The sequence below is a fragment of the Simochromis diagramma genome, unplaced genomic scaffold (genome assembly GCF_900408965.1).
Source record: "Simochromis diagramma unplaced genomic scaffold, fSimDia1.1 OVJJ01000107.1, whole genome shotgun sequence".
Taxonomy (NCBI): Eukaryota; Metazoa; Chordata; class Actinopteri; order Cichliformes; family Cichlidae; genus Simochromis; species Simochromis diagramma.
This window is the reverse complement of record NW_024387209.1, coordinates 6,885,403-6,905,617: the sequence shown is the minus strand read 5'-3', so window position 1 is coordinate 6,905,617 and position 20,215 is coordinate 6,885,403. Positions and strand designations below refer to the sequence as shown.

Genomic DNA, 20,215 nt, shown 5'->3' with positions numbered 1-20,215 from the left:
CTCGTGTTGCCTTTGATGACTTACAATCAGCTCTGGAGGGAAGATCAGCTCCTGTGTTGGATCCAATGGCAGAAGATCCAGTTTGTCAAAGAGCTGAGGCTTTTCCTGCAGACGAGAAAACAGAAAAAAATAAACCCGGATTAACCCCCGTGTGCCCTCATGCACTCCTGACAACCTCAGCATGCTCCCAAAGAGACTGTGGTGGATCAGGAACAATCTGTTCCAACTTCTGCAATCAGGCAGAAGGTTCCGCACCATCCAGGCAAGGACAAAGACTCAAGAGGAGCTTCTATCCCCAAGCCATGCGGGTCCTAAACCAGAACATACAGCATTTTTACTTCATGTATATAATGTTCTCTCCCTTTTTGCACAGCGTGTCGTGATACATTTCACTGCATGCTTTGTCACATGTATAACTATGCATGTGACAAAGAATCTTGAATCTCCTCTCAAACCTAGGTAAGGCCATCACTGAACTCCTGAATTGTCTGTGGCTCCACGTGGCAGTGTTTGAGGCACTGACTCATTAAGTCTCTGAGGTTCTCACGTGGCTTTTGGTCTGAGGAACGTGAAGGCCAATCAATGCTTCGTCCAGGAGCTGCCTACACACTCTGGCCACACAAAGCCGGGCTTTGTCCTGTACTCTGATGAATCAGGGTCCCCTCAGCATAAAGATGGACACTGATGTCCTTGAAGTTTAACTGACTGTTACACTGTTGATCAGGTGTTCAAGAGCAGTGCATAAAAAGAACAGCAACACCAAATATAAGCTAATGGTTTGATTGAGCAGTTAAAGGTCAGAAGAATGTGCTTCATTAAAAGCAGCATCAGTAAAATGAGAGGAAAACAAGAGAAACCCCCCAAAACAAAAAACAAAACAAAAAAAAACCAAAACAAAAAAAAAAAAAAAAAAAAAAACACACAACACCACTCTGGTTCACCTGCTCAGGTTCATCACCATTTTTCTCTCCATTGAGGCAGCAGTTTGCAGCACCATTGGCTTGGCAGCAGTTGGCTTCCTGTTGGCATCAACGTATCAATTTGTTTATACTCATGTTCTCACATTTCTCTCTTTTTATATAAATGTGAAAACAATTGCCTAAAATTTGAGTGTACCTGACAGAAGGTCCTGCAGCCTTCCACAATGGGTCGATATCCGGTACACCGACACAGATTACCTGAAGAAACGCCACAGTGAGTTCATTTTACTTCGATGATAAATGTCATCAAAACATATCAAAGTTTTCCCCAACAAGAAGCCGTGAATTATAAAAACACGTGCGACTCCAGCTACTCTTCGCAACCTGGCTTTGTTCACTACCTGCAGATCACACATGAGGGTAGGAACATACATCAACCACAAGGCAGGCTCTCGTGCCATTTTCCACCCTCTCTCATATTACTGTATAAAACACTTTCCCTAACTGTGATGTCCAAGTGAGGTCTGACACAGATTTTCACCACAAGTTTTTAAAGAGTAACTAGTTTGCTGTCCAGGCATGAAGCCGAAATGCCACGTTCACGGAGAGGAGAGGGCCTCAAGAACACCTGCAGATGCAACTCAAGACTTAACCCTTTAAGGCCCACCATAGAACCAAGTCCGCCAGAGCTCACCCCCCCCCCCCCCCCCTTTAAATAAACACGCTGTAGTGTTTTTGGGAACATTTCAAGTTGCTATACATCAATACAACCGTTATATCCCAAATTTCAAAAATATGTATGCATTAAGTCCATAGTAACTACATAAATTGCAAAAAAGTGCAATAAACTACAAAAAAAATACCGTAAATAAAGAATCATCTTTGTTTTAATACATATTTCTAGTTAGAGAAATTTCAGAGGTCTATCCCTCAAAACTGTAAATGCAAAAAGTTGCACAAAATAGTTTCCAACCACAGGAATGTTTTGAGTGTTTTCATAGTTTCATTTTTGAGATACACCAATTTTTATATACTCCAGGAAAATTATTATAATGCAAATTTGCAAAAAAAACCAAAACAAAACGTGCATCAAAATACACTATTTCCAGCAGTGCAATTTGAGTTCTAAGCATCCCAGAAACCATACAGAAAGGCATAAAGTCAAACATGACTTTTATAAAAAACAATAAATCTTATTAAATTCCCTGTAGAGAAAAACTATGTTTCCCATGAAAATGACGTCACTTCTGGTTTTGGCAGGTGATGGCGGACATGTGATAGTTCGTGCTGACATTTACTCCAGCATAGGAAGTGTTCTGAACAGCTGATCGGATCAGCAAAGCGTTTTTCTGGAATATTATGTTTTTGTTGCTGCAAGTGCTTTTTATGCAATTTTTTGCAAAGCTATATGTGGAAGGAAATCATGACCTAGCGCAAGCTGAATGCATAAGATGCAAGTCCTCCGGTTTTATGCAAAAAAAAAAAAAAAAAAAAAAAAAAAAAAAAAAAAAAAAAATTATTCCGCTAGCTTATGTGGTTGCATTTCTACCGGGATTGAAAATAGTTATGCAAAACGGAGCGTGCCCGCTTCAACCGGCCTTTAATTAATCATCTTCAAATGTTTTTAAAAATAAATAAGCTTTACACAAAAAGTATTTGCGTTTGGTGGATTATACCCATGGAAAACTTGCCAGATCTTCTCCGTCAATCAGCTTATTCTGCACTTGACTCTTGTTGGGTGTCATTTATTGGACTGGATGATTTAAGCTTGAAGAAACCAGAAAAACAAACCAACTGAGGCCCCACATGGGGCATGTGGATGAACCATACACAGGGATAGCAGCCTGGCACCTCCTCCTCATGCTGGTCACACACCAATGTGGGATGGCGTCCCATTCTCCAACCAGCATTTGTCAAAAGTCAGCTCAGGGCTCGCAAAATCTCTAGCCCGACGTCCCGGGGCTAGCGATTTTTCCAGTCAGGCTTCCAAAATCTATCTCTGCCCTGCCCGTCGGGCTATCATAGGAAGGAAAAATATATGTCAATGCTTTTGCATTCTTTCGGAAATGTAGCTGGGTAATTATGTCATTGGCATCGGTGAGCCACTGTCAATATGTGACATATTGAAATCGCGTTTGAATTTGCACTTGTTTTTTGCTTCACTTTGCAATCGCGCGAACTGTGTATAGAGAGCGACAGCACTGATTGGCGAATGACGATAATTTGCGCACCAATTCCTCTGACATCGTCTTATTAATCGTTAGCTTACTATGCAAACATGACAAGTGAAATCTCCCGCAGCAAGCTTAAACACGTGAGAGGTTGATCGCGCAGAGAATCGCTGAGCTTATGTGAGTGCCTGTGTAAAAGCAGCAGGATATATATTTTAGTTCTGCTGAGCCAAATAAGACAGGTCAGGGTGAAGAAGTGACAGCCAAAGAAAAGCTTACCACAAAACAGAAAAGTTATGACAAATCAGACTATAAGGCAAAAAGAAAGTGCAGCTTTATGGTTTCATGGACAAAATAATTTCTGTGGCTGCAATATGACGAGCTAAATAACCAGGGCTGCACATAAGTGGTCCGCAGGTGCGCATTCGCTGTCAAAATAAAAAACGCGCACAAGATAAGAAGTTGCAACGCGTGTTTGCGTACATAGGATTTTCTGGAGGAGGACAGACATTTGTTTAGAACTCTTAAAGATGTCAAAGAAGCTCCTTTAAGCAATTACTTTGGTGTTCCTCCACCTCCAAAGAAATGTCAGGAGGAGTCCGAACCACAAAAGAAGCACGTATTGCTCAGTCTGCAATACTGAGCAGTAATTGCAAATAACATACTAAAAATAAACCTGAAAAATCTGTTTAGAACAGCGTACTATGTTGCAAAGAGTGAACTACCACTGGCAAAATTTAGCAGTCTTTGCAAACTTCAAAAAGCAAATGGCCTCGATCTTGGTTCCACGTGCCTCTTACCCGTGACTTCAGTGGAAATTTCAAATTCAGGATCTGACACAGACTGATTCATGTCCTAGTTCTTACAAGTTCTTACAAGTTCATAGAAATTTCTGTTCAATCAGAACCAAGTATTTGAGTTGATGATTGTAATTTTTATACAATGTTGTAATTTGTGTTTCAACAATTTTTTGATTAATGTTTTGTTTCCGTTACAATATTATACTTTAATGTATAATATTGTAAAGGAAACAAAACATCAATCAAAAAATTGCTCTTTTTTTATTCGGGCTACTTAAATTTATTTTGGGCTACCAAAAACTGAAAAGTCCCTGCCCGAAGGGCTACCAGGGATTTTGAAATTTTGCGAGCCCTGCAGCTAGTGTGACCGAGTTAGTTATAAATAAACTTGACCTGCCAGCCAACACGCCTTACCTGACTCCTACAGTCTGGATATTTCTGTACTACAAATCTTTTTATTCATCTCAAATATTCCCATAATTGATACTGGATTTCTGATTTTCATTAACTACAAGCCATAATCTTCAAAATTCAAAAGAGCCCTCAAGAAAAAAGTAGAATATCGGAATGCTTTTAAGTCAGAGTGGTTACTCTCCTAAAAAAGTACTGTGTGTTCAGCTGACTGGAGAGACTAGGTGTACCATTTACTGACAGGAAGGACAAAAGTTGGGCAACACAACTATTCACCGTTACATGTGACAAACTATGACAGCAGAAAAACAAACAACTCAAATGAGAGTGAACACACCAGCCAGAGCCTGGGTGATGTCATCCATGGTGGGCTGCGGTTTGTTCCTCAGCAGAGCGTACGTGGACATCACCATCCCCGGAGTGCAGAAGCCACACTGGGAGCCGTGAGCCTTGGCTATTCGCTCCTGGAAGGACATCATAACCACAAACCTAACAGTTTATCTTGTGTTTGCAGTTGTTTTTCCTCCCACTTGGTTTACAGTTTGTTTGCATGTAAAGAAAGTTGGCCATTAAAATATAATCACAGAATTAGCCAACCAACTCATCAGGAGGAATGCTTTGGAATAAAAGGGAACTTTCCAAATAAACGTAGATGACATAAATACCAGGGGTGTCCCTGGAACTGACCTGCACCGGGTGGATCCTGGTCTTGGTGCTGCCAATGCCCTCCACTGTGGTGACCGCGGCTCCGTGGAGCTGACAGAGCGGCAGCAGGCAGGCGTTGGCTGAGTAATGGCTGATGGTACAAGTAAAGGTGACTTAAGGCAAGTATTAGCAGATTAAGCAGTAATACCACTAAAACAACACTACATGCACCTGTACTGTTTTCTAAAGTTTCTTCTCTACAACTATCGCCACAAAGAAAAGACCTGCACAGAACACCCGAACTAGGGCTGCTCGATTATGGCAAAAATGATAATCACGATTATTTTCACTGAAATTGAGATCTCGATTATTTGACGATATTTATTTAACCCTTTAAGACCTACCGTAGAACCAAGTCCGCCAGAGCTTATATTATATTTTTTACATGTTGTAGTGCCATTTGTGGGAGCATTTCAAGTTGCTATACATCAATACAACTGTTATAGCCCATATTATTAAAATATGTATGCATTAAGTCCATAGTAACTACATTAATTGCAAAAAAGTGCAATAAACTACAAAAAAAAAAATTTGAAAATAGTTTGTTTGTTTTTTTACATACATTTCTACTTTGAGAAATTTAAGAGGTTTATCCCTCAAAACTTTAAATACAAAAAAAAATTGCAAAAAATAGTTTACAACAGGAAATTTATTTTGAGTGTCTTCATAGTTTTATTTTGGAGATAAAGCAATTTTTATATATACACTGCAGGAAAAACAAAAAACAATCCTATGATGCAAATAAAACAGCATGTGCATCAAATTAAACTATTTAAAGCAGTGCAATTCGAGTTTTAAGCATCCCAGAAACTATTCAGAAAAGTATAGAGTTAAACATGACTTATAAAAACACCAGTATTGGCTTTTAAGGCCTACAAGTAAAAAACTTCATTTTCCGTGAAAATGACATCACTTCCTGTTTCGGGCAGAAATGGCGGACATGCGATAGTTCGCGTTGACGTCTTGTTCAATGTGGGAAGTGTTACGAACAGCTGATCAGGTCGGCAAAGTGTTTCTGGAATATTATGTTTTTGTTCCTGCAAGCGCTTTTTATGCAATTTTTGCAAAGCTATATGTGGAAGGAAACCGTGACAGAGGACAAGCTGATGGCATAAGATGTAAGTACAACTCCTCCGGTTTCATATGCAAAAAAAATTATTGCGCTAGCTTACGCGGTTCTGGTTCTACAGGGATTTAAAAATAGTTATGCAAAACGGAGCGTGCCGCTCTGACCGGCTTTAAAGGGTTAACAATAACAATGTATTGAATAATGACTTTAAAAATAAAAATAATATAAAATAGTGTGCAAATACTGATAACAGTGCAAATGTTTGCAATATAAAAAAATAAATGAAAAATGTAAACATCTATGTTTAGTGAACTTTGCAGTGTTGCTCTGTGGTGCAGCTACTACACCGTAGCAAAGTTTACACACTATGTCTACTTGATCCACGTCTGACTCCGCGAACCCATAATGTTTCCACACCACTGAAGGTTTTTTTACCTCTCTTTTCAACCAACGGCAGTCACTCTCCTCTCCAAATGACTTCTGCTTCCTCGGTCCTCTTAATTGTTGTGACGTGTGTTCGAAATGCAGAGAGGTGCGCTCGATTTGCCACACGGAGCAGCACGAGGGAGGGGCTAATAATCGGCTCCGTCATTTTTAATGATCGTTGAAAGCCCAGATCGTAATCGTGATTAAAATTCGATTAATTGAGCAGCCCTAACCCGAACCCACATCTTCAGGACAACCAAATGTTACTGTCAACATCCCAACTGTGCATCCACAGGGAGGGGCTTCATCTGTTACAGTGCACAGCTACTGTTAGACCTACTAGCAGTAAGTACAGCACCTTTTATTTTAAAGTGATGCAACGTGGACCAGTATTACCAGTGTTTCCACTCTGCCTGCTACCGTCTCAGCACCACCTGCACTAATCACTGGAAAATATATTATAGTTTGTGATACTAAGTATAAACATAGCCGAGCCAAGCTCCAGCTAAACTAACTTTTGGATCCAAAACCGGAGCCAGAGCTTGTGGAAGGATTCTTTGGCAGCTAGGACATGTTGTGAATAGAGCTGGGCGATATAAGATTTTTTCATATCACGATATGTTTTTTTCATTTCAGGCGATAACGATATATATCACGATATAAGCCAAATAACTATATTTGTAAGATTTAAATGTGCTGTTGCTCACAAGTAAAATGTGAAATAATCAGCAGCTTGTTTTGATTTAAATATTTATTTCCCATAATAAGTTCAACAGGGTAGATGTACTTAAGGAACATGAGACTTTTTCAGATAAATAAAGGCAAATATTGCAAACTACACAAAAGGCAGCCGCTAAAGCGTTTAAGTTTCAAAACAGAACAAACGAAACAGACTACTAAATTGTCAATTCCACTTAGAAACAAAATATTAATTCTAAAAATAAATCTTAGTTTGTTTTACAGAAGAACAGACAAAATTGACTAACTTTTGTCAATATCAAATAAACTGAGAACTAAAAGGAAATTCTCAATCTCTCCTTGTTGTATAGCTTAGCTTTTCAAACAGTTTTAACAGTTACTTTAGTCTGACAAAAGCCGAATGACTAATTAGCGCTTCCAGTCAGAGACTGAGGCTACGTCCACGGGTATTTTTGAAAACGGAGATTTTCCGTTTTCGTTTTAAAAAAAAACATAATCCCGTCCACACATAAAGGCAGAAATGAAGGAAAACGCTGCTATGAACATGCCAAAGCAGCAGGTGGCGCTAGATTCCTAACCGTGCAGAAATGTTGGCCAATCAGAAGTCTAGAAGCCTCGGTGGGAAAAAGTAAACAAAGCTGGGGCATAGAAGCAGAACCAAATCGTATGTGTGGAGGGACAGTAACTGTGTGTATATGTAAGCATTTAAACACTGCAGAGAGTAGAATTAACAGTACTGTAGAAATTCATTTCACCGAAAGAATAACGTGGCGCACAGTGTGATGTCAAAAAATGCGCACACCTTTGACGCTACGTTTTCTCCGTTTTTCTAGTCCACACGTAAATGCAAAAACGGAGTTTTCAAAAATATCCACCCTGGCCGGAGTTTTTAAAAATCTTCGTTTTCAGTGACCAAAAACGCCGTTTACGTGTGGACGAAAGGTGCAAACGCATAGAAAAATCTGCGTTTTCAAAAATACCCGGGTACGTGTGGACGTAGCGCATGCACCAGTTTATTGTATTTCCAGACTTGCTTTCGGCACAATTTATAGTGCACGCTACTCTGTTTTTTGTCAGACTTGAAATAGCCGAAATACCTTCACACTACGGAACTTCTGTGGCTCTTCCGTTCGACAATCTCTCCGGCATTGGAACCATCATCTGTTTTCTCTTCGGTAACCTTCGGTCACGCTCGGTTGATTTTTCTAGTCGGCACACTCATTTCCTCCATTACCCGGGCGGTACGGTGGCTGGCTGCTTCCCAAACAAATACACATGTGCGGCTTGGCACTTGTGCTGTACGTAACAAGTCACATGACGTGACGCTGCGGCTGTGATTGGTTCGGCTCTGCGCTACTTAATTTGGATTGGCTGTTCTTTTAAACACAAAAAAAGGACAAGAGCGGCAAGGTCTATCGCAATAGTTTAATTTTTCTATCGAGAAAAAGTTACATCGCGATACATATCGTTATATCGCCCAGCTCTAGTTGTGAAACAAAACAAGCAGGGTGAAACGTTCAAGAATATAACCCCAAACTAATCCAGAGATTCTACTGGATGCAGGAACAGCCCTCGTGCGTGCCACGAAGGGAATTTTTCAGCCACAGTGAAGATAATGTGCGCATGCAAGTAAAATACCAAAATGATATTCACCATGTCTGGTTTTTTTTTTGTTTTTTTTTTTTTTTTTTTAAAAAATAAATAAATAAATAAATAAATAAATAAATCTGGTGTGGTGCAACTCCAGGCCTCAAAGGCCGCTGTCCTGCAGGTTTTAGACGAGTCCTTGATCCAACAGAGCTGATTCAAATGGCTAAATTACCTCCTCAACATGTCTCGAAGTTTTCCAGAAGCTGGTAATGAACTAATCATTTGATTCAGGTGTGTTGACTCAGGGTGATACCTAAAACCTATAGGACACTGACCCTTGAGGCCTGGAGCTCCCCACCACTGCTTTAGACCGTGTAATAAGGCTGATTGTGGCCAAAAAAAAAAAAAATCCCCCAAACAAGACAGCTTTAAACTGTTCGGTTTTGGCCTTCATTTTTAAAATCTCTGTTCAACATTGTTTCAGATTCCTCTCAGTGTGTGTCCCATTATCTCCTCCTCAGCTACAGGAAGGTGAATGAGTCAAACAGACTGTATTGTTTCATTGTCAGGGAGGGAAGTGACCATTGGCCAACACAGAAGTTCAGTGTGGTCATCCATACCAGGCTTGCTCATTACAATCCAACACTTACACTCTCTCCTGTTTTCTGCAAATCTAATTTCACTTAAAGAGGCTGAGAGACCAAACAACAAATTGATTTTTCCAGTCCTAAGGCTGAAGTTGTGCCCAAGTGAAAGATACACTGACAGCAGTAGATGTTCAACTGCACTGGCATCTTTTAGCTGCTCAGATATCATAAACAGTGTGAAGTTGGTTGACAGCACAGAACTCACACTTTTTCCCCCTCGATTATATATTTATGGACTCTTCTACAGTGGCATGATTCATAGTTCATGTATTTGATACTGGCTCATTAAGGAGTCCTTCAGTTCATCCCCTGAAACAAGCCATTTAAGCCCCTGTCTCCTATGCGACCCTAAAAGGTCTAAAAGCCAACGTGCAGATTAACAAGTAGGAAAAAACGTGAGTATTTAGAGCAGTCTGAATCTTAAAGTTCATCTTAAACTTTGATATTTGCATTAAATATGCAGAGACAGCCACAAAATGACCAAAAATGGGGGAAAAAAAACAAACAAAAACCAAAAACAAAAAACCCCCCAAAAAAACAAAACAAAAACCCAGCAGTATCAGGTGGTGTGACGTCATAAAGGATACATGATGGATTTCGTTGCAGGTTGGTAGCACGACACCATAACCGTGCACGCTCCACAGCCTCCTCCGCCGCAGCCGTACTTGGTTCCAGTTAATTTCACTGAAGTCAACAGTCAAGGATAAAGACAAGTCCACCAAATGCTTACAACTAAGGTATTAACTAGGGCTGTCAGCGTTAACACGGTCATCACGATTTAAATTTTTTTTTTTTTTTTTAAACACACTCGACCCATCTGTAGCGCAGAACGGACAAACTGCCTGAAATGCGTTGACAGAGACATTTCAGGGATTTTGAGTCAGTCTGCGCTCCAGATGGGTTAATTGTGTTAGTTGTGATGACAGCATTAACGCGTTTAAACCGCAATAACGCGTTAATGCCGAGTAACCCTTACACGGGCCCAATCTGCATTAATGCGGATTAGCCCGTTTTAACGCGGCTGACAGCACCAGTATTAACATTTAAACAGCGAAGGTGAACTGAAAACTGGTCTGAAGGATACTCTTCTGCCTGAGGAAGGGCAACAGCATCGTCTCCGGGTCGGCATGGTTCTCCGTCACCTGTTTTAACAGGACCAAAGAAAATTAGTTCTAACATCTGCATTTATTTTGCTTATACAGTGCTGGGCAAAAGTCTTGAGCCAGCTCTCATTTCTTTATACTTTGTCACCAAGCAGCCAGACTATCCTGTAATACTTTAAAGCACTCTTGATCAATATTTCTCTGGCTCTCTAAAGGTCTTTCAAAGCTTTTCTTTGGACACTGACCGCTTTTTCACTCATTTTTCGACCTACTCCCAGTATGTTCTTTTGGTTGTTAAGCCACTTAACACCAGCCGACAAGTCATTCAAGCATTTAAAAAACAAAAACCCCACCAGAACCTAGACAATATGGCACCAGGAGAACACACCGAATCGTTTCTAAAATCTCCACTGGTAAAACTTCATAATTGTGTGATTTGAATATTTTATTAACCATGTTCAAAGTCACATGTGGATCACTGCCTGCTAATCTAAGTGATAGTTAAGAAGAGACTCCATTTTATAGTCCCATTTGTGTCGGACGAGAGGAGACAAAGGGCAGTTGTTACAGTGAATCTGATCAGAAACAAGCAACAAGTGATGGCACGTAATCTGCACATCTGCCTGTGGAAGACGTGACGAGGTACCTCAAGCACTAAACAGATTGTGTGTTGAATGTACAGCACGTTTCTTCTGCTGCCTACAGCTTAGATGACGGTCAGTTTAATGTTAGAGTAGAGCTGGGCGATATAAGATTTTTTCATATCACGATATGTTTTTTTCATTTCAGGCGATAACGATATATATCACGATATAAGCCAAATAACTATATGTGTAAGATTTAAATGTGCTGTTGCTCACAAGTAAAATGTGAAATAATCAGCAGTTTGTTTTGATTTAAATATTTATTTCCCATAATAAGTTCAACAGGGCAGATGTACTTAAAATGAGGCTTCAGTTTAGGCAAAATAAAGGCAAATATTACAAACTACACAAAAGGCAGCCGCTAAAGCATTTAAGTTTCAAAATAGAACAAAACAGACTACTAAATTGTCAGTTCCACTTAGAAACAAAATATTAAGTCTAAAAATAAATCTTAGTTTATTTTACAGAAGAAGAGACAAAATTGACTAACTTATACAATATTGCTTTGGAAGCGCTGTCTGAGAGAAATGTTTATGTCCAGGGAGTTGGTAACGAGGATCCATTACCTTAATTAGCTGCTTGAATCCTTCATTTTCGACCGTGTTTATTGGTATCATGTCTTTAGCAAGACAGTAAGCTATGGCATTCGTTATGTTGCTATGTCTCTTAGCTTTTTTGTCATATGGTAAGACGCTGGAGAAAGCCGACTCAATTGACTGTTGCTGCTTCGCAGGTATTCCCCTGGTTGTTTTCGATGACGAATTAGCGCTTTCAGTCAGAGATTGAGCGTGCTTTAGTGGGTGGTACTGCTTCAGGTGATAAAAAAAGGTTTGTTGTATTTCCAGACTTTGTGGGAACATGCTTTTGGGACAATTTACAGTGCGCGCTACTCTGTTACTCTAGACTTCAAATAGCCAAAATACCTCCACACTACAGAACTTCTCTGGCCTTTCCTTTCGACAATCTCTCCGGCATTGGAACCGTCATCGGTAGGGCTGGGCGATATGACCTAAAATTCATATCTCGATATTTTTTAGCTGGATGGCGATAGAAGATATATATCTCGATATTTTTTTAAAGCCATAACGTAAGAACAAAAAGAGAGTTCTTAGTCAAAGCTGTGTCCCTGATGTCACACAGGCACTTTTATTAACATACAGCATAGATGTACATGAAAAAAAACTACTCAAAAATAAATTATGAGCATTTATTATATAATAAAAGTGCTCCATAAATAAAAGAAAACTATGTTGTTTTTGTGCATAACAAAGAGCTCACAATTGTGCAGTCAAAATGTAAACTAAAAAGATGCTGAGCATAATAACACACAGATTTCACAGCTGCTCTGTTCCCAAGTTCGTGACTGACAGCCTGGAGTTTGAAATCCTCTTCATAACCATGTCTCTTAACAGGTGCCATTTATGGTCCTTATACACACACAATACGGTAATATTACGTTGAAGCACAGTACGTATCACTCCGCGAGGCTCCTCGGTAGCCGTAATGCTCCGACAATCCATCAAGCAGTGCAGCTCCGTAGCTTACCAAAGTCGAACTAAAACATTTTTGACAGATTGCTGAGCGCCGTGTACCACATAAAATCGGTTTGCGGTCATCAAGCACAACCAGAATTCATACATAAGGCGTGCTGTCAACTTTTGCGAAAATGAAAGGATTTCAGGCCGTGCATGCCGTTAGCGTGGTTAGCTCATTAGCATGGTTAGCTCGTTAACATGTTGACGCCGTCCAGCCCCACGCACGGGGCGATGTGCAGTAACTCGTTAACGGAGATTTGCCGTGTCCATCTTGTCGCTGCCTGCAGGTGAAGCGATGGGGGAGGAGGGGGAGTTGTGTTCAGTGAAGGAGAGGCGAGGCCGAGTAACGTTGAATAAAGACAAAAGTGGACAAAAGAGAGGCAAACTTGTGGCTCCACAACTGTAATTATAACGTAACATAGACTATATCGATATAAAAGATATAGTCACATCTTATATCTCGTATAAAAATATATCGATATTTTTAAAAAACTCGATATATCGCCCAGCCCTAGTCATTGGTGTTCTCTTCGGTAACCTGGTCACCCAAGCTCTCGGTTGTTTTTTCTCTAGTCGGCACACTCATTTCCTCCATTACCCGGCCGGCACGGCGGCTGGCTGCTTCCCAAACAAATACACATGTGCGGCTTGGCACTTGAGCTGTATGTAACAAGTTACGTGACGCTGTGGGTGTGATTGGTTCGGCTCTGCGCTACTTAATTTGTATTGGCTATTCATTTTTTTTATAAGAGAGGAAGAGAGAGAGAGAGAGAGAGAGAGAGATGAGGTCTATCGCAATAGTTTCATTTTTCTATCGAGAAAAAGTTATTTCGCAATACATATCGTTCTATCGCCCAGCTCTATGTTAGAGTTTTATCTCCAAGAAGAACAATAATATATAAGACAGGTGTAACATGGATGGATGTAATCAGGGGCAACAGTAACTCTGAACTGCACCGATGACACTTTACTGTGAAAGTTTACATTTGACATTTAAATTAATGTGCATTTTTATGATTAAATAAAATTAATCACCAAGCTCGACTTGTTAAAAGTAGAATTAAAATCTAGTTATAGGCTAAACATTTAAGCTAACTTAGATATTTCTACAATTATCACTCTGAAGATTGCTTTCGTTTTTGAGCTATAAGGGGTCAGCATGATGTATTTTACTGTCACATGACTTCTTGCATTAAAAGCATTATAATGTTGCCATCATTAGTGAAAAACTATTCAGATTATTCACTTTATTGTTAGTATACAAGCACAAGGAAATCTGCACCACTAATTTATGGGCAACCCAACAGCAGCTCAGAGAAGTTATAGTTTTGTAATTTCTAATTAGTTTTCTTTGCTTTTTTTTGGTTTCTTTTTGAGTGTTTAAAAAAAAGAAAAAAAAAAAAAAAAAAAGAATTTCATTTCATTTGTCCAAAGTCTACTGTGAGGATGAGTGGGGTCAGAGGTGATGCTACGTGAACACTGAATGAAGCGTTTCAGGTGATGGCAGGCAGCTGGGTGCCAACAGTGCAGTCATCTGCTTTTACTACCTGCTGCAGAGCCGTTTGTTCAGGTGCAATACCACACTGGTGGTTACAATAGAAGTCGGAGAGGTATTGACCTGTTACGACCTTTTCAGGAGGTGAATAGATTCAGGGACTTCTTTATCTTACAGGCGGTTTACAGAGACCTCGTCAGATCCTCAAGGATTTCCAAGCTTGTTACCTGCTCAACCTCAGCACCACTGATGAAGACGGCATCCTGTCCACTTTTCTTGGACGTCCTGGACAACCTTTACTCTGATGGTGGATTCACCATTAGAGTAAAGGTTGTTGGTAGAGCACCATGCCTTCTAATGTTGGATCTCCTCTCTGCAGGCCACCTCGTTACTTGCCAGTCGACCTACAACTGATGTTGGATGGGTGGATGTTGGGCACATGTGTCTAAATAAGAAGTGTGAACTGGACTCGACACACAACCTTGAAGAGCACCTGTGCTTTGGTTGCACATCCTTCCAACTTGAGGTACGTTAGGGCGTTTTCAAACCAGTAGCTTGTTTACTCTGGTCCTAATCAGCTGATGAGTTTGTAAACTTGTAGCTTTTGGTTAATTTTTTTCTCTGTGTGAAAACAAAAGTGACCTCCAAGCGAACCAAATTGCGTCACTACAAACCACGTGAGAACACCGAGTCCGCTCATTGGCCGGATGGTTTTGGGGCAGGAGCAACGAAAGTGAGAACAGGATGAAGGCGCTGTGTGAGAAAACTGAGGATTTACGTTCCTTTCACAGCTGGTTGCTAGCCCGTATAGACCTTTGCACATCTAAAGCACCTCCATGCATTGAGAATACAACGCATATGGGACGTTTTTAGCTCACGTGTGTAATGTACACCTAACGATTACTGTGTTCACACCTGCATAAATACACTGCAAGAGGTGGAGAAACAACTTGACACCGCACGTGTGAAAGCACCCTGAGCCATATAGTCCTGCACCGAAATCTCAGGATCTTGTTTTGAGGCCAAGATGGAGAAGTTTTAACGGTGTGGTACACAAAGAAACTGTCGCTCAGCGTGAGTCAGCCAGGTGTTTTCTCTTTGATTTGCAGAACTTGGCCTGCTTTCAGTTTTTTAATGCCCATTTTGTTTCTCTTTTACAAAACCGTAAGAATATGCGCAGTCCTGTGTGTGCTTGCACTTATTCTGCAAATGCACCTTACCTTTTCAGAACCAATATAAATGACAGCTTTCTAAGAATGTCTTCTTCCTCCTGCATTTTTGTTCACTTCGCAACATGTGTGAAGGTCATTACAACTCCAACTTGCAAACGTTTTACTCAGCACTGCTGCTTTTACTTTAACTCACCTGTGCTTGTCTAAAAATGATATTAAGAGTTTTGCTAACAGCAGCGCGAGGCAAAAAGTCACCTCGGAAATTGCTAACTGTGCAGATTTTATCTGTCAGAAAACAAGACGGTCGCTATGATAACATTAAAAAAAACTCTAAACCTACCTTTTTCCCGTTGATAAAGAAGCACAGAGCGTCTCCTTGCTTTCCTGCAGACATCTTTCAAGTGCGTGACTAAAGGCCGTGAAAACGACTTCTATAAGGAGGCAGCTCAGTACCCCTTAGCGCTTCCGTCTGCCGACACTTTCAAAATAAGACGCTTTATTCTGGTTTCTTTGTGTAGCAACTCTCTCTTGGTACTCTTCAAAGTGACGTGAAACCCAATTAATTAAACTTCATGTTTACAACAGGACATAATAATTTTTTAGAAATAAAATTTCATCGTTTTGAGCTTTCTGGGTGTTTTGGTGAATTGCATAAGCAGTTGTGAAATTTTATTTAGTTTTTTTTCCTTTCTGGAAAACAAAAAAACATTAAAAAAGAATAACTCAAAGCTTTAAAATGAAATAAGACTTGACTTCTATTCCCAAAAAGTGGTGTTTTTCTGACCCATCGAGTTTCAACTTGCAGGACTGACTTGTAACTCCCGAAGTATTCCTTAATTGTTAAGTTTCTTATTTATTTATTTTTTACTATGAGCACCTTTTAAACACTTTCTCTTGCACATCCAGAGATGAAACACATGAATGAAATCTGATGGAAAGTAAACAAGGCTGTAAATCAAATATTTTCTTAGGGTTGCCTTGGACTCTGGTCATAAAATGAGAAAGCAAAAAACTGTATCAGAATTGAGCATGAGTCCAACACCAAACTAATAAAACAATCTGATACACATATAGCAGATTTACAAAAAAAATCTTTATACCCATACAGCAATGACTGACAGTGGCAAATAAACATCAGGTGATTCGTGACCTATCCTTGGCCCTTACATTTATTTCTGTTTTTGTTAATCATTTATAGATTGGTCTTTTTGCACAGTCATTGCTGTTAATACATTGTCATCGTTTCTCAGGAGGAGCAGATAAGAGGGAAAAACCTAGTGTTAGGTAAAGAGCCACAAGAGGGCGCTAGAGGTAAGGAAAACATTTAAAGAAAAGCTGCAGAGGAAAATCAAACGTGGACAAGAGGAAAGAAGAAGGTGAGTAATGATTGTACAGACATGTTTCTTTTCTGTGCCACACTGCTTCATTTATGTCTTAAAAGTGCCTCTGAAATGATGATTTGGGTTTCAGGTGGGCTTATGGGCTTCTTTCCAAAACTCAGTTTTTGTTTTATTCCCCTCTCATTTCTTTTCATGAACCAGAAACAGCAAGACCCCAAGTCTGGTGCACCAAGCTGCATTTGTTCAACCCAAACGTCAGTCTGTGTACAAATGCTTCCCTGGGTAAAGTCCAGACTTTCGTACAACAGTTTCAGCTCTAACACTTCCCAGATAACTGGCTAGAAAAGTTGAATTAAAATCAACTTTGGCAGCAGACAGAGCAACAGTCCAGGAAGAAAAGATCTCGAGTAGGAGGTGGGGATGGCTCGGGACACCCTGAGAAAGCCGACATCCAGCAACACAAAACAGTCCCTGACCTCGAGCCCTTGGGACACACATCAGCATAACAGGGATGGGATGGGCAATAAAGGCAACTCAGGACTGAGAGTGCTGAGGGGCAGCTCCCGATAGCCTCCGCTCCAGGAGGGGCAAGAGGCCTAACAACGTGATGAGATGTTATACTAACACTACCAGCATCAGTCTGCTGTAGGATGTCATTACAAGTCTTTATATTGTGTTTTTACCACCCTGCTTGCTTGCTGTCAGGCAAAGTACACTCTAAGAAAGCTACAAAGGACGACCCTTACTAGAAAGCTATAAAACAGTTCCTGTATAAGTACCCATAGTGAGACAGAAACAAAGCCAGTGATACAACTATCATGCCTGTAATCACATATTTGAAAATTTCACTATCTGAAAATTTAATTATTTCCTTTTATTTCCTAAGAATATTTTTTTTGTAGATGTGATATTGTCCCACATTTCCACTCCAAACGTCTCCATTAATGGTGTTAAGCTAACTCTAAGGCACAGTGCAAAAAGAAATTTCTGTGCTGATAAAGGAGCGCCTCACCTCAGTCTGAGCGTGAGAAAGCTATCCCTGCCCCTGTTTGATCGCTCTTAGCTTATTTACTCAGCTTTCACTCCAGGTTTAACATACACAGCTCTACCTTTTTCTCACTGACTCAAGTTTCCTGACTCATGACAACAGGTAGGCCTTCAGAAGACAAACCAAACATGTGTTACTTTACAGCCCGGCTTTTCCACTGAGCCCTGATCGGTGTGAGCCGAGGCCGATTTCTGTTTTGTGACCTCCAGACCTGGTGGGTTAATGTGCATATTTTCCTCAGTCTTGCAAACTGTTTCCACAGTTGGACTTGAACACATTCCTCCTGAGTCTGTCGGTGGGATTTGGTTTATTTACACAAATCACAGCATGTGTAGTTGTAAGATTTACAGCTTCAGACGGAGCAGCCGAGCCAAAGGCGTTGGGGCACCACAACACAAACAGGCACGCCCTCACAGAGCTGAAATTCAGTTTCCATGCTCTTAACTGCAGTGGTGTACTCACTGTGGAAAGTCTTTTCTACAGATATTCAACCGATCAAAGACAAATAAATCCAACAGAAAGAAGACAAATGGCTTAAAAATGTTGAGTTAAAAAAATTGTGTTAAATGAATTAAATAGTTAATACAAAATAATTAGCCAATAAAAGACATTTTTTAAAAAGCCTAAATACAGAGTTAAAACAATGGTAATTAAGAACTTAAAGTGATGAATAAGTCATTGTAACAGGCGTAGTAGATTAAAGCCAGTTGGTAGATAAATAATATTTGTATTAATAGATAATGGGGAAATGGTTACAGTCCTGTTGTCATTAAAGAATGACAAAAAATTAATCTCTGATCAATAAAATCATTTAGTTTTCACTTGATACACCAACCAAGGAATGCAGAAGGGCATCTCTGAAGGGCTATAGGTGGGCTATAGCAGCAGAAGACCACACCGGGTGGCTCAGGAGATGGAGCAGTTCATCTGCTAACACAGACTCTGGTTCTCAGATACTGAATCCAGAGCTGCGTTAATCGGTTAAATTAAAGTTAAAAGTGCTTAAACACAGACAAAGATGCTTGTATTAATGTGTGAATGAGACTTGTAGTAAGAAAATACTTTCAGTGCTCAACTAGAGTAGAAAAGCATAAGTACCACTCCATTTAAACAGCAAACTGAGGCTGCAATTAACACAGAGTAACCAGAATGTTGGAAAAGTATTGTCTGGTCTCATTTTTACTACATCATTCAGATGGAAGGGTAACAATTTGGTGTAGACAACATGAATGCACGGCACACTTTGAGCCAAACTGAGCATTGTTTAAACACCACAGCCTGCCTGAGTATTGTTGTTGACCATGTTAATCCCTTTATGACCACAGTGTAGCATCTTGCTTCCAGCAGTATAACACACCGTGTCACAAAACTCAAAATCATCTCAAACTAGTTTCTTGAACATGACAATGAGTTCACTGTACTCAAACGGCCTCCACAGTCACCAGATCTCAATCCAACAAAGCACTTTTGGGACGTGGTGGAACCAGAGATTCACATCATGGATGTGCTGCTGACAAATTTGCAGCGACTATGTAAAACTGTCATGTCAACATGGACCAAAATCTCTGAAGAATGTTTCCAGGACCTTGTTGCATCTGTGCCATTAGGAATTAAGACGGCTCTGAAGGCGAAAGGGGGTCCAACCCAGTACTAAGCAAGGTGCAACTAATGAAGTAGACGACATATAATATAGATACAAACTCTAAATAATTGATTTCTCAAACTAACTGGACAGGCCTGCATGTGAAAGTCAGGATTTGGAGCAGCATTATCTTCTTCATTTTGTTTTGTTGGCTGTCCAGTGAATGTACTCGTCTAGACCAAAGCTCTTTTTTTTTTTTTTAGCTTTTATGGGAATTTGAGCCAAAAAACATTAAATGGCTCAAAGATAACCCCTACAGTGCTCACATTTTAAAGCTCATGCAAGTTTTATTAAAAAGGCTCTTTCATTCAGGTATTTGAAAAGTTTTTAAGAAGATAAGTTTTGAAAGTTAATGGAAACAGCTCATACAAGTGGGCAGGGTTTTTTTTTTTTGTTCTTCCAATTGTACTGCTCGTACAAAGGCAGCATTGCAAGAAAGTGCTTCTGGTGCAAGAAGTTGTACTGAAACAAAAAAAGACAGGCTAATTGGTCAGGCGTTTATGATCCAAATAATTAAAGGGAAGGAAATTAACATTTGGCTCCAGGAGCAGCACAACCAAACCACCGTGAAGCTGGTTAGTGATTTATTTTCAGTGTTTAGAAGGCTTTGTCTCTGTTAGTGGCACTAGGAAAATAGCAAAAACATTAAAACATTACTGAGACAACCTGCGCTGACTTTTCTCTCTAATGAAATCTCCATTTTACACCCAAAATGCAATTATTAGGTTCACACCACAACTGAATCTTTTGTGGTTCCTTTAAAATAAAGACTTTTCTGTCATAAACTGATCCATCAAA

General features: G+C 40.0%; 1 protein-coding gene and 2 long non-coding RNA genes across 3 annotated transcripts in view; 1 reads left to right on the top strand and 2 right to left on the bottom strand.

Moving 5' to 3' along the window:
- aox6 (aldehyde oxidase 6) overlaps positions 1-15,857 on the bottom strand; it is a 32,048-nt gene extending 16,191 nt beyond the window's left edge. The window contains exons 1-8 of the mRNA XM_040051396.1: positions 15,728-15,857; positions 10,523-10,580; positions 10,026-10,122; positions 4,990-5,098; positions 4,640-4,766; positions 1,117-1,178; positions 942-1,019; positions 25-105 (exon numbers count right to left, since the gene is read on the bottom strand). Coding sequence (XP_039907330.1) covers positions 25-105; positions 942-1,019; positions 1,117-1,178; positions 4,640-4,766; positions 4,990-5,098; positions 10,026-10,122; positions 10,523-10,580; positions 15,728-15,781 — 666 coding nt within the window. The 5' untranslated portion in view covers positions 15,782-15,857. The remainder of the gene's footprint in view (positions 1-24; positions 106-941; positions 1,020-1,116; positions 1,179-4,639; positions 4,767-4,989; positions 5,099-10,025; positions 10,123-10,522; positions 10,581-15,727) is intronic.
- Positions 14,579-15,717, bottom strand: LOC120746108. Its single transcript, XR_005698779.1, has 2 exons — positions 15,431-15,717; positions 14,579-15,225 (listed from the first exon to the last, which is right to left on the bottom strand). It is a non-coding gene; the product is annotated as an uncharacterized LOC120746108 (long non-coding RNA).
- A 781-nt stretch (positions 15,858-16,638) lies between the features above and the next one.
- LOC120746055 lies at positions 16,639-18,338 on the top strand. Its single transcript, XR_005698769.1, has 2 exons — positions 16,639-16,763; positions 16,929-18,338. It is a non-coding gene; the product is annotated as an uncharacterized LOC120746055 (long non-coding RNA).
- The last annotated feature ends 1,877 nt before the right edge of the window (positions 18,339-20,215 follow it).